General features: G+C 41.0%; 1 protein-coding gene across 1 annotated transcript in view; it reads left to right on the forward strand.

The window, feature by feature from the left end:
* The window catches only part of LOC112559562 (protein Wnt-6-like), a 42,510-nt gene that overhangs the window by 15,435 nt on the left and 11,927 nt on the right, over positions 1-15,148 (forward strand). The window contains exon 2 of the mRNA XM_025230897.1: positions 1,581-1,801. Within this exon, the coding sequence (XP_025086682.1) occupies positions 1,581-1,801 (221 nt within the window). The remainder of the gene's footprint in view (positions 1-1,580; positions 1,802-15,148) is intronic.

Raw genomic sequence — 15,148 nt, forward strand, 5'->3', positions numbered from 1 at the left:
TATCGCACCAGCTTCCCCCTCCCCTCCTTACATTTTTTCCCCAAATTTTCTTTTTTTTTTTTTTTTTAAGCTGAGAAGGGAGAATAAGAGCCACTCGTAAAAGAAAAAGGTAGGGCGAGAGAGGAAGGAACGAAGGAAAGTAAAATAAGGCGAGCCAAAAAAAAAAGTCGAACAGTTGACATACACAACTTTATTATGGTGTGGGAGCGAGTCGCTACTTGCTTAATGGTGGTGGAATGGCTCTGAAGACAGATGAGCAAGCTGGGAAAATGCTGCAAACTCCGAGTATGTACTGTATAGCGCCGTCATTCAGAACTTCAAACTTTTTGACAAAATAGCTGGCAAGGATAGACGGCGATAAAGAATACAGGAGAAAGATGAAAATATAATGAATTATTGAGGTGGCACGGCACCGATCAAGAATGCTGAAAAATCGTCATAACAGCAAGAAGAAGAAATAAATGTAGATATCTCCTTTTCCTTCTCTAGTCACGGATTATTATGTATTTTATATTAAAAAACATTCGATATATTTAGAAGGCACAGTGCAATTTATGTTATGAAAAGTCTGTGAAGTTTAACAGTATTCATTCATGTGTTTGTACGACTGTGTTTAAGTGCGCGGTCATATGTCGCCATGGCACAAAAAAAAAACAAAACAAAACAAAACAAAAACAAACAAAAAAACCAACAACAACAAATAAACAAGCAAAGAAAAACAAAAAAAAAAAAAAACAAAAACAAAACCGAAGTACTTTTGTCTAAAAGAAAGCGCTAGTACATAGAGGTTTTGTTCAAATTTTCTCCCATGAAAAAGATTAAGCACTATATTCAAAAGCAGTGTTTAGGATTTTTAAAACATCAGTCTCGATTTCTACCTGTTTCATTTAACTTCTCATCTATCTACATCTATCAATCTATCTAACCATTTATCACAACATTCAGTACCAACTACTTATAAAATATAGAAGCAGTAAAAGACAGAAGTAGGAGTAGACTGAAAATAAGTGTACGGATTTTCTTGGTGGTGTCCTGTGTTCGTTATGCTAACAGACTAATATTATTAGCATTAGTATCCGAGTTATATTTTATTAAAAATAGTTTAACCTCAAAACTATTTAAATTATATCTCACTCTTTCCTCTTTCCGCCGTATTAAATTAAACTTTTCTCTGCATGATACCTATTTAAGGTAAAAGGCTCTTTATTCAAACATTAATCTTACCTTTAAAATAATAATAATAATAATAATAATAATAATAATAATAATAATAATAATAATGATGATGATGAATACTTTTATAACACTTTTCCAATGATTTGCTCAGAGTGCTTTACAGAAGTGACATAATGAGCTATCCACATAAAGGGAACCATTAACACCATGCACCCATATTCACAATTAACAAACATATTTCTACAACAGACACACCAACTCATACACAAGGTAAATACAGACAACCTTTAGGACAGGGTCGCAGTGAAGTCTCTGTTCCGAAAAAGTGAGTCTTAAGTTTGAACTTAATCTGGTGTCTTAACTAAAGCAAATTTAGCTTAAAAGATTTTTTTTTCTGAACACAGGGCGGTGGGAAGCCCACTAGTGATGGATCCGAACAGTATCTGTCGGAAGTCGAGGCGACTGGTTGGAAAGCAACGCAAAATCTGTCGCAATGAGCCGGAGATCGTGGAGGAGGTGGCCAAAGGCGCTCGGCTGGCCCTCCTGGAATGCCAGTACCAGTTTCGTGACAGGCGATGGAACTGTACTTCCAAAAAGAGATCCATCTCCAAAGTTTTAAAACGAGGTAAGTCATGTAAACTCTACCTGGGCCTAAGGACACATGACACATCTGTCAGGCAGCTTCACAAGAAGATAAATGACACTGTGTCCCGTGTTTGTATTGTGATGTTTATAAACCTGCTTATGTTGTCTCTGAATAGCACCAACTGACCTCCTCAACCCCACGCCCACGCTTATAAATATCTCACAAAGAAAATTTTAAGACAATTTACTTTCCAATAGCCTTCTCTCTCTTTCTTTTTTTTTCTTTCTTTCTATTTTCTCTCTCTCAGGCAATGCTACTATATCTTGTTCGCAAACATAATAATTATTATGGATGTAAATACAATAGCTAGGTTTGAGCCCCAGTCTGTCTCTCTCTGTCAAGCTCTCTCTCTCTAGATATATATCATACAAACACACGCGCGCGCACGCACATTCACACACACACATCATAACAAAAGTCATAAGGTACAACATGAATTTTTGTACATCTGTCTTCTCTGATTAGACTTTCGTAAACGCGCACATCTGTGTGTGTGTGTGCGCGCGCGCGTGTTCTTATTTTTATTTCTAGTTTGTTTGTTGTTGTTTTTTTTGTTTGTTGTTGTTGTTGTTCCCCAAATGTGGTAGATAGTTATAACCTATGTAATTTAAGTTTTATCAAATTGTTAGTCACCTTTTCATAAAATAGTGCAGAATCCATGTTATGCAAAGCAGACAGGAAACATGAAATATGTTTTCTATTCGTAGCACAACCAGAGGCTTGGAAATGTTAGAGAATCATATGTTGTATAGTGTTTCATTAACAACAGAAAGTATCGGGTCAACAGGATGTGGCCTAGCTTAGCATCAGGTTAAGTAAACACGAACATTTCACGACCCCACCCATGGATCCATCTGATTACAAAGCTGGGGAAAGGAATGGAAGCTGTGTGTGTGTGGTGTATAGAGAAAAGAAGATAGAAAAGTAAAAAAGATGAGTATTAAAACTACTACATAGATCGATAAGTAGAGATCAATTAGTCAATCAATCTTTATTTTCTGTACGGAGCAAAAGTACAGAGAACTGAAATATGTCTTCGGTTCACGCAAGAACTTACAAATGAAGACAACATATCACAACTCAATTATAAACACTTCTCCCCTCCCACACACATACACACTTCCCATTGAGTAAAATAATTCTAAGAATACACGATAATGCTGAGAATACCAAATTCTAAAGACTTTCCTTAAAGAAACAAGAGTGATAAGCATGCAGTACAGACAGTTTGAAAGGATGGGCATATGAGTAGTACCTTTTGATGTTAATATCACTCGCATAAAAATTAGATCGTTCTTAAAACACGAAAGGTATATTCACACCAGATACCTAATGATACAACCAACCTAATATCTCTCTCTCACACACACATAGACACGGACTTAAATATAAGCATGTTTGAATACATTTTCTTTTTAATTAGTAAACTATAGTTTTACAAAACTTCTACATTTTCATTCTAACGATACACAATGCACAAGACACATGCAATTTTATGTCACATATGCATTTGTATGTCACACATTATAGTTTTATGCTAGCATATTTATTCCACAGGAAAAGATGTGTACAGACTGAAAGATAATCAAGAGGCAGGGAGAGAGAAAAGAACATTTTGTGACTCGCTCTTGTAAATAGGCTTAGTTACCGAGTAAACCATTTTTTTCTAAATTTTCGGTTTAGACTCCACACACACACACACACACACACACACACTTTTAAACACATTCACGCACACACACACACCTAAAACACTAAGCGACTTGAGAGATGAGCGACCCACACACAATCGCCATATTTACAAATGCTAGTTTACACATCAGCTATAGTTTATTCCTGGTATCAAAATAAATTTAAATACTAACAGTACAACACGATGTAAAACCTATGGACTGGCAACTTCTGAAGACAACACGAAACGGTCATCACATCCTCCCCGCCCCCTACTCACAAATGCACAAACACACTCAGTAAGGTTCGTTTTCACCCCTGTCTGCTACCCTGCTTCCCTATTAGACCTCACGTAAGATGCAAGGAGATGCTGCGATTCCTTCCCTAACTCTTGGACCCGCCAGGCGGCAGACAGGAGTAGCGTTCCTTGAACCGAATATGTAAGAGTTGTCTACCTTACACTGAACAGCAAGAGCGTGCGCGTTGCACGTGCTAGTGCTGGTGAGCCAGGGAGGGTCTTGCCTATTAGGCCAGCCTTCTGGGGTAAGCGTGCAGCAGGGTGGGGAAGGGTAGGTTGGTGTCAGGGTGGGGGATCCTGCCCGGCGGATGGCACTAAATCTGTACACACACGTGTACGGGGGTTCCCGTGGGGAGATTAGTTAATTTAGGGCTGTTATTTCTGTCGCTGCCTCCATGTACAGGAGCTACTTGAACGGTTTCTTTAAATGAGAAAACAGCTGTTAGCCCCTGCAAGACTCGCTGGCAGCTCATTCTACATGGCTACATGGCTACATACATAGATGGCGACATGGACCCTTTAGATGCTCAGACACATGGAGGCTGTTTAGCGGTTTTTATTTTGGGTGCTACTGTGACAAGGCTTGCGTGGCGAAAATATTGTGTGCCTGACAACTGTCGCGCAAAAAAAAAAAAAAAAAAAGAAAAAAAAAGAAGAAAAGAAAATCTTCAGTTTGTCGACAATGCTCCACCGTATTTATTTATTTATAAGCCTGTGTCTCGTTTATCTCCTAATGTGCGATTAAGTCAACAAGGAGAAGTAGGAAGCTTGGCCATCGGCGCTCAAAGTCGAAGAAGCCTCAATAATCTTATTTATTTTCTTGCTTAGTTTTCATGCTGTTCATTTCTCGAGTGATGTTCACATGACCTGGACGTGGTAGGCATCGGATGGCCCGTGGTTGTTTCTTTTGGATTCCTTGTTCTTGTGGGGCGCTAGCGTCTTCGTGCGATTCTAGGAAGCGACGGTTAGCCGACCCATGTGTACACACGCAGAGCTAATGACTTGCTCTTTTGTCTCTGGATTGTCTAAAACCTTCAGAACACCAACCGCGCTTGTTTAGACCCGGTCTGTTCTCGCACTTGGGAAAAAGTACCCGTGACGTCACGCCGAGGAGTCCAGGTGTTTTCAGATTTCATCACATCTTCATTCGAGCTCCAGACAAAGAATATAGGAGGTATAAAGTGACGTCTTCTGCAACCTTTTCCGTTGGGGTTTTTCCCACTAAATTCAACATTGACCATAGTTTCCATCATCATTTTGAAAGTTGTCTCTATGATAATGTATACATTTGTCCTAAGTGTTCACAGGAAAGGAAGACACTCGTTAAAAAAAAAAAAAGAAAAGAGAGAGAAAAAAAAAAAAATCCCATCTCCCTGGAAATACAAATATGTTTTAAAGAATACGCAGTTCCCTGTTGATGATGAAATTTCCAACAGTTTTCAAAGATGCTTCTGATTTTTTTTTCCCTTGGTAGATGAGGAGGGGTGGGCTTATCCTCCTTCCCCATTTTTCTTTTTTTTTTTTTTTTTTTAGTCCTTCCCTCATTTTTCCTCACCGATCGATATCCGCAGTCGTTTGAATGCCTCTCCTTCTTCGCCTGCCTTTGCCTGCTGCCGCTCTCAGCTTCATGTTGAAAGAAGAACCAGGTGTTCCCGCGTCTCTTGGCTTCTTTCATCTTGGATCACCTCTTACCATCTCCTCTTCTAGGCGAGCCTTCCCCTCCTGTGTGCTACCTCTCAACGCAGGGGTGCTGCCGCATAGCAGGCCCTCAAGTGGAAGCAGTTTAGTAAGTACTTTCCCCTTCACTGAAGTTTTCGTAGCTGAAGAGTTTTTGCCAGCTTTTTTTTATTATTATTTTTCGTTTTCCTTGCCCTGGTTGTTTAACTTAGAAGGTTGGCTGGAAGTAAGCAAGTGTTTAACGAAATGATGTTTGTAGATCTTTTAAGGTTTCTTCTTTCCTAAACGTTAGCACGAGTGAAGAAAGAAAAAAAAAGCTAGTGAGTGAGTGAATTAGTGGTTGGGTGGGTGGTTTGAGTGGATGAGTTAGAAGAAGGCAGAAGATGAAACCTGGAAAAGTGAAAGACCAAAGAATGGTTCAAGAACAAAGGCAGAAGAAGTGTGAGAGACAGGGAGAGGAGGAGCAGCAGGCAGAAAGAGAAGTGAGGAGGGGAGATAAACGAGAGAACGGGGATGATATAGAGAGGAAACTACCATAGGAAATTTCCTTGGCGTTTTATAGGCAAAGTCGGACTTAAATCCCTAACACCTTCAGTACTGTCCATCTGATTCTACTGGTGTCTTTGGTCATGTCTACTTAGCAAAACTAGATATTTCGATTTGAATCAAGTAGCCAAAGGTTTACTAGTAGCGCTAATGCAGTAGACAGACTTGTCTAAAGACATACAACACTTTGGTGTTGTTTGAGAAAAATCATCAAAGTTTTTTAATTTGTTAAATGGGGTCTACGAACTCTTTGCATGTGCGTGCGCGTGTGTGTGCTTTGTGTGTGAGAGAGAGAGAGAGAAAGAAGACATAAACATGGTTTGAAGTTTATTGTTTTTCATTTATTTATTTATTTTTTATTTTTTATTTTTTTTTGTCCTAAGTAATTCTTTGTTCTACAAAGGATCTTGCCATATAACAAAAACATTTAGTAACTAGTTAAACTCTCTCCATATGAGAGAGAGTAAAGAAAGAAATAAAAATAGTTGAGGGGAGCGGATTAGAGATGAAGATTCAAGAGGACGTGGAGGAGCGGCAAGGTGATGCGTGTGCAGGCAGTTTCACGCACACATGTCTATTTATATTTTCGACGCAAGCTAATTACGTTATCTCCCCTGACTCAAAAGTTGAGCGACGCTTCATTACCGCCCCGAACCTACTTCCGGGGGCTGTAACGTCAAATACCTCAGACGCAACCTCATCTGACCTTCCACCTTACTCAGCCAGTCTAACTGCACTATGAAAGGCTACTAAATCTTGCGTGCATCTTAGCCAACGACTGAAACGGTTTTTTTTTCGTGGAACACGCAGCAAATTATCTGAAAACCAGACACGGCTGTGTGTGTGTGTGTGCGCGTGCGCGTTTAATCACTTCAGAATTCCTTGGAATGCTATGCAACGCTATTTGGTCAAAGGTCGCGCAGACGCAGTGGTGAAAGTTTTTAAATTCGCAAAACCCACCCACGCAGATTATTATTTTTTTTTTTTTTTAGCATCACGATACAGTAGAGAGTTGTGTTTGAGTTAAAGATGGTATGAAATTTTTCAGCTGCGTTCCTGACAACATGGTTTTAAGCTCTTTAAATATTGCAGCTGAGACTCAGAACGAGTTCATATCAGACAAACATGGCGGCTGCTCTGCTAACAGCTGAAGCAGCGTGCTAAAAATAGTTGCAACGCTCCTTCTAACAGTTTAATATTAACGTTTGTAACATGATGCTTGTACATCCAAAGCTTCAAATACGAAGATAAGGCAATATAACAATACATTTTGTTTGTAATATTTGGTCTTTTGGTTTCCCTTCTAGGTTCTCATAATTTATGTACCTATCCTAACTTCAGTGGGACAGCTTTGTAACTTCATCCGAAGACGGGTCCTGTTTGCAATTTCGCATTTTCATCATGCCTAGTCTAAGTATTTGTTATTACTTTCACCCATCCTTACAATCAGCAAAGAAATCGCAGGTCCTACAATATCAACATAAATTGTCCTCCCTTTTTAAAAGACTGGATTACACATAAACTATTCGGATTTTTTTGTTTAAAAGGCGATACAATCGTCAGAAAGCTGTATCTGAAGACATATGTCCTCACATTGCTACATTGCCTTCGAAGAAAATCTCCTTATTGCTGGACGGTACTGCTTTTGTACAAACCGTATACTTGACTATTTCATCCCTTTTCCCAGAGATTTAAAAAAAAAATAACCATGGCAACTGGACTCTCAACTTAAACTCAACTCTCGACATGTGTGCAGCGTGCGGTGGATGTGTTAGTAAGGGAGATACAAAATAGAAACTCACCCATTTCTTCCTCTCTCACTCGCTTTCTTCTCCCTCTTACTCATTGCGTCTTCGCAGTAGCAGTCCTATGAACTCAAATGTTTTCCTGGTCGTCGAAATACAGCAACACATGGCCCCCTTACCTCCCTCCCCACCCCACTAAGGGACCCCCCTTCAAACCCGCCTTGATGTTTTTCCTTCTTTTTTTTTTCTCAAGAGAAATGGACCATTTTTGCCAGAATCTATGCTGCAACTGCGGGTCATTTAATTAGCAGATCAAAGGGGAGAGCTTCTGTGAAGTTTGCTGCCTCGCCAGCCGCCAGCCGAGATTCTGCAGGCTCCTGTTTCACTTCAAAGCCGGCTCCAAAGATTATCAGAGCTGCCTGCGAGTTCCCTGGCATATACAGGAACCCCGGTATTCCGTACCGTACATTATAGCTCTTTCAGAGCCAGTCCTGATCATATTTATGGGCCTGGCGGTCTTTTGAAGTCTGCTAGTCTGGAAAGACAGATGGAAAATCAGATCATGCTTTCCCGTACACTTCAAGAGCGTCCTGGCTGGAGTTCTTTCGCTCCACAAGTTCTCTGGTCTTGCAGAGTTTATCTACAAAAAAGAAGTTAAAAGTCACGATCCACTCAAGATAGCAGCGAGAGGAGAGGTCGGCGCGGTAAAAGCTCTTTGGTGTGCTTTTCCGGTCCCTCGTTAACCGTCAGTAAGTCTCCGGGGACCTCTAAAACTGGGTTCTTCTTATCTTTGAAAAAAAAAGGCGTTTGAAAGATTCAAGAAGCAGAGTGAAGCCTTGCAGCTTTCGCACTTTCTTGTAAGAAAAGAGGAGATGTTGGATGATTGCGGTGAACGTTGGGTTCATCCTAGAAGGTTTTTCTACTTGAAAATCTTGACAGAAACTCAGGGTTTAAAAACAAAAATCGAGTAAGATGTCATATAATATCTTTGATGTCAACAAATATTTGTTTGTTGTTTTCTAATTTTAATTACATTCGTTAAACATTCATGGAAACGGTGCATGGGTCCAAATCAGTGGAGAGCTGACGGGTATCTAAGATGCATGCTGAGCATCGCCCGCTAGAATGAGGGCCTAGCATCTTAATCGTAGAACGATTTCATGGGTGTTTTCGGTATCAAGTGCACAATAATGTGCACCCGCTGCAAGACGGTCATAATCATGTTAAACAACATCCTCGAGGGCGGCTGGAGAGAGCTAGATGAAGGGGAAGTATGCTGCGGTGCACATGAAAGGCTTTCACAAGCTCGCCAGCTTACCTGTTACAACAAAGGCGCATCAGCCGACTCACAGATTCATCCTCCTCCAAACTTCAGAGCAGATTTCCTTATAGGTTCACTTTTGGAGTTTAGATTCTGAGAAGGAAGTGTTTGCCTTTATTCACCAAATAGAGGAAAAGACGTTTATTACGCTCGGTCCGTCGAGGTCTTAATGAGAAAAAAATTATTGAAAAAGAACAACAAAAGGTATAAAACCAAAACAAAAAAAAAAAGCTGCAAAACACTGGCATACATTAAACGCAAAGTCTTATCTGGAGTGAAAACAATTTATAAAGTCTGTTTGCATTTAGCCAAACACTTAATGATTTCTATGTCCATCATGGAGAACTGAAAATGAGAATAAACGGCTATACATGTATCTTTTAATATATGCAATTTTCTTAAAGAGCTATTCTCATACTGCAAATGAAATGTAAAAGAAAAGTTATTGAAAACTGAGAAAACTTCATTTACTGACGGTAATTAGGGATACCCGCGTATATCTGGAGACGGATATTGTGTTTTTGCGGCCATAATGCCCAAGAGGTGATTGTGTTAATTAACGAGGGAAAGTGGAGTATAAAACGAGAAGACAGCGATTGTTTCGGCGCTGCAAGCAGGACCTTGCACTTCTCTCACCGCTTGGCGATGCCTGTCGGCGGAAGTGACGACACGGCACATGCGCGAGAGGGAGCGCGTATGGTGGTATTTTTGCACGTTCATCCTCCCCCTACCACCCCCGACCCATCAAAGGGAGGAGAGCGGCTCGCCTTGACGCTACAGTGACGTGTTCAACATGTGCGATGCAGGTGCAGGAGCGAACGAGAGAGTGAGCGAACAGGGAAGAGAGCGAGCGAGAAAGTGTGTGTGCGCGCGTGCGTGTGTGTATGTGTGTATATGTGTGTGTGGTTTGATTAAGCAGGGGAAAGAGAGAACGGAAAAGACTGAATTTTCATTAACCGAAAAGAAATTGAGAAGAAGCATTCTTTCAAGATACATAAGTCGTGCATCACCTTAAGTCTCGTGCCTGGGTCCAAAATTCTTAACAGTAACAACGGCTCTCCTCCAACCCTCCATCATTTGTGTTGAATCATTAATGGCGACATCCTCCACTTTTATCTGACTTGTCGTCTTCCTTCTCTTCCTCGCGAACTTCTGACGCACTACCTCTGTTAACGCTTGACGAACATTTTGTTGTAACGCACATCTGTCAGGCAAAACCTCTCTCTTCGGCCTTTTTCTCATGAAAACCTCGGTGGCAGAGGGCCATGCCACGTGGGTTAGACTCTTACGAGACACAGTGGACGCATAATTCGCTTCCTTTCATTTCGGATCAATTCTCCTTCATGTTCCCAGCTGCGCCGCGCAGAAAATAGACCAAAAAACAAAAAACAAAAAAAGCTTCTCGATCAGAAGCTTCTCAATTTTTGGATTTAATTAAATAGTATAATTATTCTTAGGTCACTTTGAAAGTCTGAAAATGGGCGGTCGGCAAGAGGGCAATACGGCTTCCGTGAATTTTTTTTATTTTTTCAATCCATCGGCGACGGAAGATCACAAAGCTCTGGGCAAAAGCAATTCTCCCGACCTGCCTTCTGAAGTTCTTCCCTCGTTTGTTCAAAATTGGAGATGTCTGTTCATTCCCTCCCCGTCCTTTGATTGTTCGATCTACGGCGAAGGGTATGATTAAAAGGGTCTGGACGGTGCCAGTGCAGTAGACTGTACCTTGACTACTGCGATTAGTTCATCTGGGGTGGGGAGAAGGGGGACCCCTGACTTCGGCACCCCGATCCCCCCCAACAACCCGCGCCCCGGTTGTCTATATGCAATGAAACTGCTTTTTTTTTTTTTTTTTGGTCTTGATCTTTAACATCACATGTCGTACCCTGTTACTATTGTAGATAAGAAGGAAAGATGTCTTCTTTCTCTCTCTCTCCTCTTACACACGGCGTGCTTTCAGTCGAAGCGAAGCAGCTGTCGTTTGGTCTGAGAGATAATTTAACTCTTGTTGCATGAAAATGGTCTTTCTTGGTGTCGGCGAAAACCAACAGGAACATTTTCAACTTTTAATCGCTTCGTTTGGGTTCAGGAATATGCTTTTGCCGAGTTGTTTTGCTCGTCCTGCAACATGTATTCCATAGCAGCGCGCAAGAAGACTATTAGCTGTATATTTTCCGACTTTATTAGAGCGAAGCTGGAGGTCTTCAGCACTGCTCTCTGACACCCCGTGCTAGCCTTGATCCCAAAATAAACCACCCGAGCCTTGGTTTGCCGTTGTGTAGGAAGCTTCTTCCCACCCAACCCCTCACTTCATCGCCATCTTCCTGAATTCTATCACGAATGCTGAAACAAGAACTACACACATAGCCGCTGACTTCATTAACAGTATTCAAGAGGACATGATAAGAATGTTGTACTTCCTGTGGACAAAATATGGAGTTGCCTAGATTACCCATTAAACAGCATTTTGTACTTTGCGCCTAGGGCGCATGAATTGTCAGTTTTACAGCTCGTAATTTCGATAACAGTCAAATGCCTTTTGTTCTTCTTAACCTCTTCTCATTCTCATCAGCATTCTCTACCCCCACTCTGATCTTTCTTTTTATCTTCCACGCCTTCCTTTTACTGTCATCTAATCTTTTAGCTTTAGCTACCGAAGCGGTAAACCTTTGAAGTGCCGTAAATTCCGCTGAAAAACAAGTTTAGACTGAGCAAGATGACCAACTTTCCAGTATCCCAACAGTTTGTCCTCAAACCATTCGTTTCCTGTGAACTTAACATACACATCTACAACAGACTTCGCCAAACGGTCAAGTACACTTTCCCGGTTAACAAGAGAATTCATTAAATCTCTCAAAGGAACTAAAGCTTGCATACATTAACAAAAGTAACATATTTTTGTTTTGTGGTGTCGTTCTTTTGAGAGAAGAACGAGACTAAAGATAAAGCTATGCTGGCCAATCACTAGTCTCTTGACGTCACTTCCTGCTGAAAACCAGTGACGTAGCAGTGGATAGCCGTTCCTTTCTCTGTTTCGTAAACTCGTTGCCGTAGAGTCATTTTATCTCTTCTACGCTGAGTTTAAATTTCCCCCACATACTCTCAGAATGTCTGTTAGCAATTTTCGGCTGTATGAACAGTCTACCCGCCATGAGCACATCTCGCTTCTCCTGGCTAGACGAAAGTGTTGTGGATGTGGTTGTGTACTGTTGGAGAGATGAAAATGTAATTTTCTTGGCGTTAAAACACTTTATTTCAATACCGTATTTGAACATTGAGTTACACAGCTTGGGAAACCCATTTTTTGTTTTGTCTGAAAGTAGGGTGCGTTGAAACCACTTCGGCTGTTCACACTTGTCAGCCATTATAGAGACCTCGCATTATCCGGAGGTTCCGCTGAATACATGCACACACACACACAAAGATATGAGTAAAAATGCTTAGAAGCATTTGAAACTCACGCTAAAAGAAAAATTGAATTCACAATAAAACAGTTAGCGAATATAGAACAGGAAACAGTTTGTTTTTTGTTGTGTGTTTTTTTGTTGTTTTTTTTTTTTTTTTTGGGGGGGGGTTGTGTTTATACATTCAAATAATGCTTAGTATCATAGTCCTTAGGACAAAGACTGTCGCTCACTATGTCAGTACAATACTAGAGCCTCCATATTAAATAGGCAAGAGAAAGGGCTGCAGGACTAGTCACATGGGCATATATGTGCGCATGTATTGCAAGTACTGACATATGAAAATGTTTTACACACACACAGACGATAGTACGCGGGAACTAGCTTGGACATACCCATATTACACAAACTTAGCATCACCGCCACTCCTCCTCCTCCAGCACGACTATCACCTCCACCAGCAGGCGCCGCCACCCACTGTGCCCCTCCTGCCTTTCCCCCGCCTCAACCTCAGCCCTCGCCCCAGCCTCCAAAAGATATGAGCATCTCAGCAATCGGTTCGTTTTCCAAGGGTGAAGGCGACGTGCCAACAGATTCTGTTGTTTCTCTCTCGTCGAAGAGTTTTGCCAACTCACGCTGCACTCGTCGACGTGTGCGGCTTTGATCTAGGTGTGACGTCACGTACACTAGTGACATCACCGGCTAACAAAATTAAAGGGAGAGGAATCCTTGCTAGCATCTCTCATTGTGGTTCTGGCGTGGAAAGGCGCAAGGAAGAGAACAAAGTAGAGCCGTTGATATTCGCTTCAAGGTGTCTTCACCGTGCTGTCTTACTGAAGCTCTTCGCGCAGAAAGAAAGATTCCAAGTTGTGACCGTTACACAGACGTTTCGGAACGACTCCCAATGTCATGTAAACATGTAGAATATGTAAACATAATGGTTATAGGAGTGACGTGACGTGACATCTTTGATGCCAATGACTTTTTATTCTCATTCTTTTTATCCTGCCTCTTCTGCTTCTGTCCTCTCTCTCATATCTCTTGTGTTAAAATGTCTTCTGCTCCCTGTCCTCTCTTCTAGTACTTTCTACCCCTTTACATTTCTCCATGGACAGGATTGTGTTGAGAACGAGATAAAAAAAGAATAAAAAGTTCCAATGAGAAATAGTCATGTATATATTTCACCTGTGATTAAATAAAATTACAGAAGACCTCGCACCAACTGAAAAAAGCGTATTGCGCTCTAATGGGCATGTGCTCGGCGTGCATTGTGTGTGTGTGAATTTCTAAACCCGGGTACTCGTTTTTTAGCATGCATTTAGAGACCAGTTCTCTTACGCATGAACCACAATACTTATCACACATGTATCACACCGATAACACTACACTGATATCACACACGCCAATTACAGATTTCAATCGGCTTGATTCCAACATTGCCAATAACATCGACATGACAAGAATTCGAGGGCCATAAATAACCCCCATAAATGAATTGTGTTATACAGTCATACCAATGATATGTAAAGCAGACTACTAATAAACATAACTTTAAAAAAAAATGATCCTTCAGTGCATTCTGTGAACATTTGTGGTTTTACTCCAGAAGAAAGTCTGTTTATGCTTTGCGCCAGATGTAACATCGCTCGTGGCATTTGAGTACAACCGAAAGAGCTCGGCAGTCGATGAGTGATTATTTTTCCCTTTTCTTCTCCTCGTTGAGATGCTTTGGTTTTTCAAAGTATTTTTCTAAAATATTTTATACCTTTTTAAATGGCGTCGGGGCTTTGAAAAAAACTTACCTTTTTCTCGCTAAAACTTTTACTAACTTATTCTGGACAATAAAATGTAAAGACGGTCATTCGAGCGAGATGCTGCTCACAGGCTGATGTTAATAGCCTTGACATCTACTGGCAGATGTGTTTGTCGTTCTTGTTGGTGGACAGGATTTGAGAAAGTGTTGTGGTGTTTGGTTCGCTTCTTCACGCCGGCAGAAGACCGAGGTTTTAATGCCAGTCCACACGCAGTGAGTTTGGAGGTTGCAGTGTCTGGGTCTTAGGCGGAACAGTAGCTTTTCTTCTTTGTGTTGTCGAGCACTTTTGCCAGTTTTGTTATAATTTTTTTGTTTGCCGTTAGTGTGTTTGCTGCTTTGTCTGACAGACTTGATTTTGGATGCACTTTACTACTTCTTTCTGTTGCTAGCTAGACCACGATGATGTGATGTATCACGAAGGCCATGTACCCACTTCTACAAATGCACATGCAGGACATTAAGTGTTGTAGGCACAACTCTACCTAAAAACTCAAGTTAAAAATAAGTAATCGTCCAGCTAGTTTCAACTTTCTCTACTTTCTTGTCCTTTTCATTTATTCCCTTTTTTCCTTTCTTTTTTTGTCTGTCATTCATTTCTTTCTGTCTTTCTTTACTTTCGCATAAACTGGCAGAGAGGGATCGGAAACAGTGAACAGGAAAACGATTTGTAGAAGACAGAGAAAGAGCTCGTTCTATGAGTGAAATCATCAGTAATGCTCGTAATCCATTAACGGAATTAGCAAAAGATCGTTACTGATTAAACTTCAATCATTTTTCCCCGCCGTGTCCATTTGCTTTCATGAATGTGTTTACTGAGAGTTTGGAAACAAGTTCGTCTAGCAAAGGGAGCGCCC

The sequence above is a fragment of the Pomacea canaliculata genome, linkage group LG1, assembly GCF_003073045.1.
Source record: "Pomacea canaliculata isolate SZHN2017 linkage group LG1, ASM307304v1, whole genome shotgun sequence".
NCBI classification, from domain to species: domain Eukaryota; kingdom Metazoa; phylum Mollusca; class Gastropoda; order Architaenioglossa; family Ampullariidae; genus Pomacea; species Pomacea canaliculata.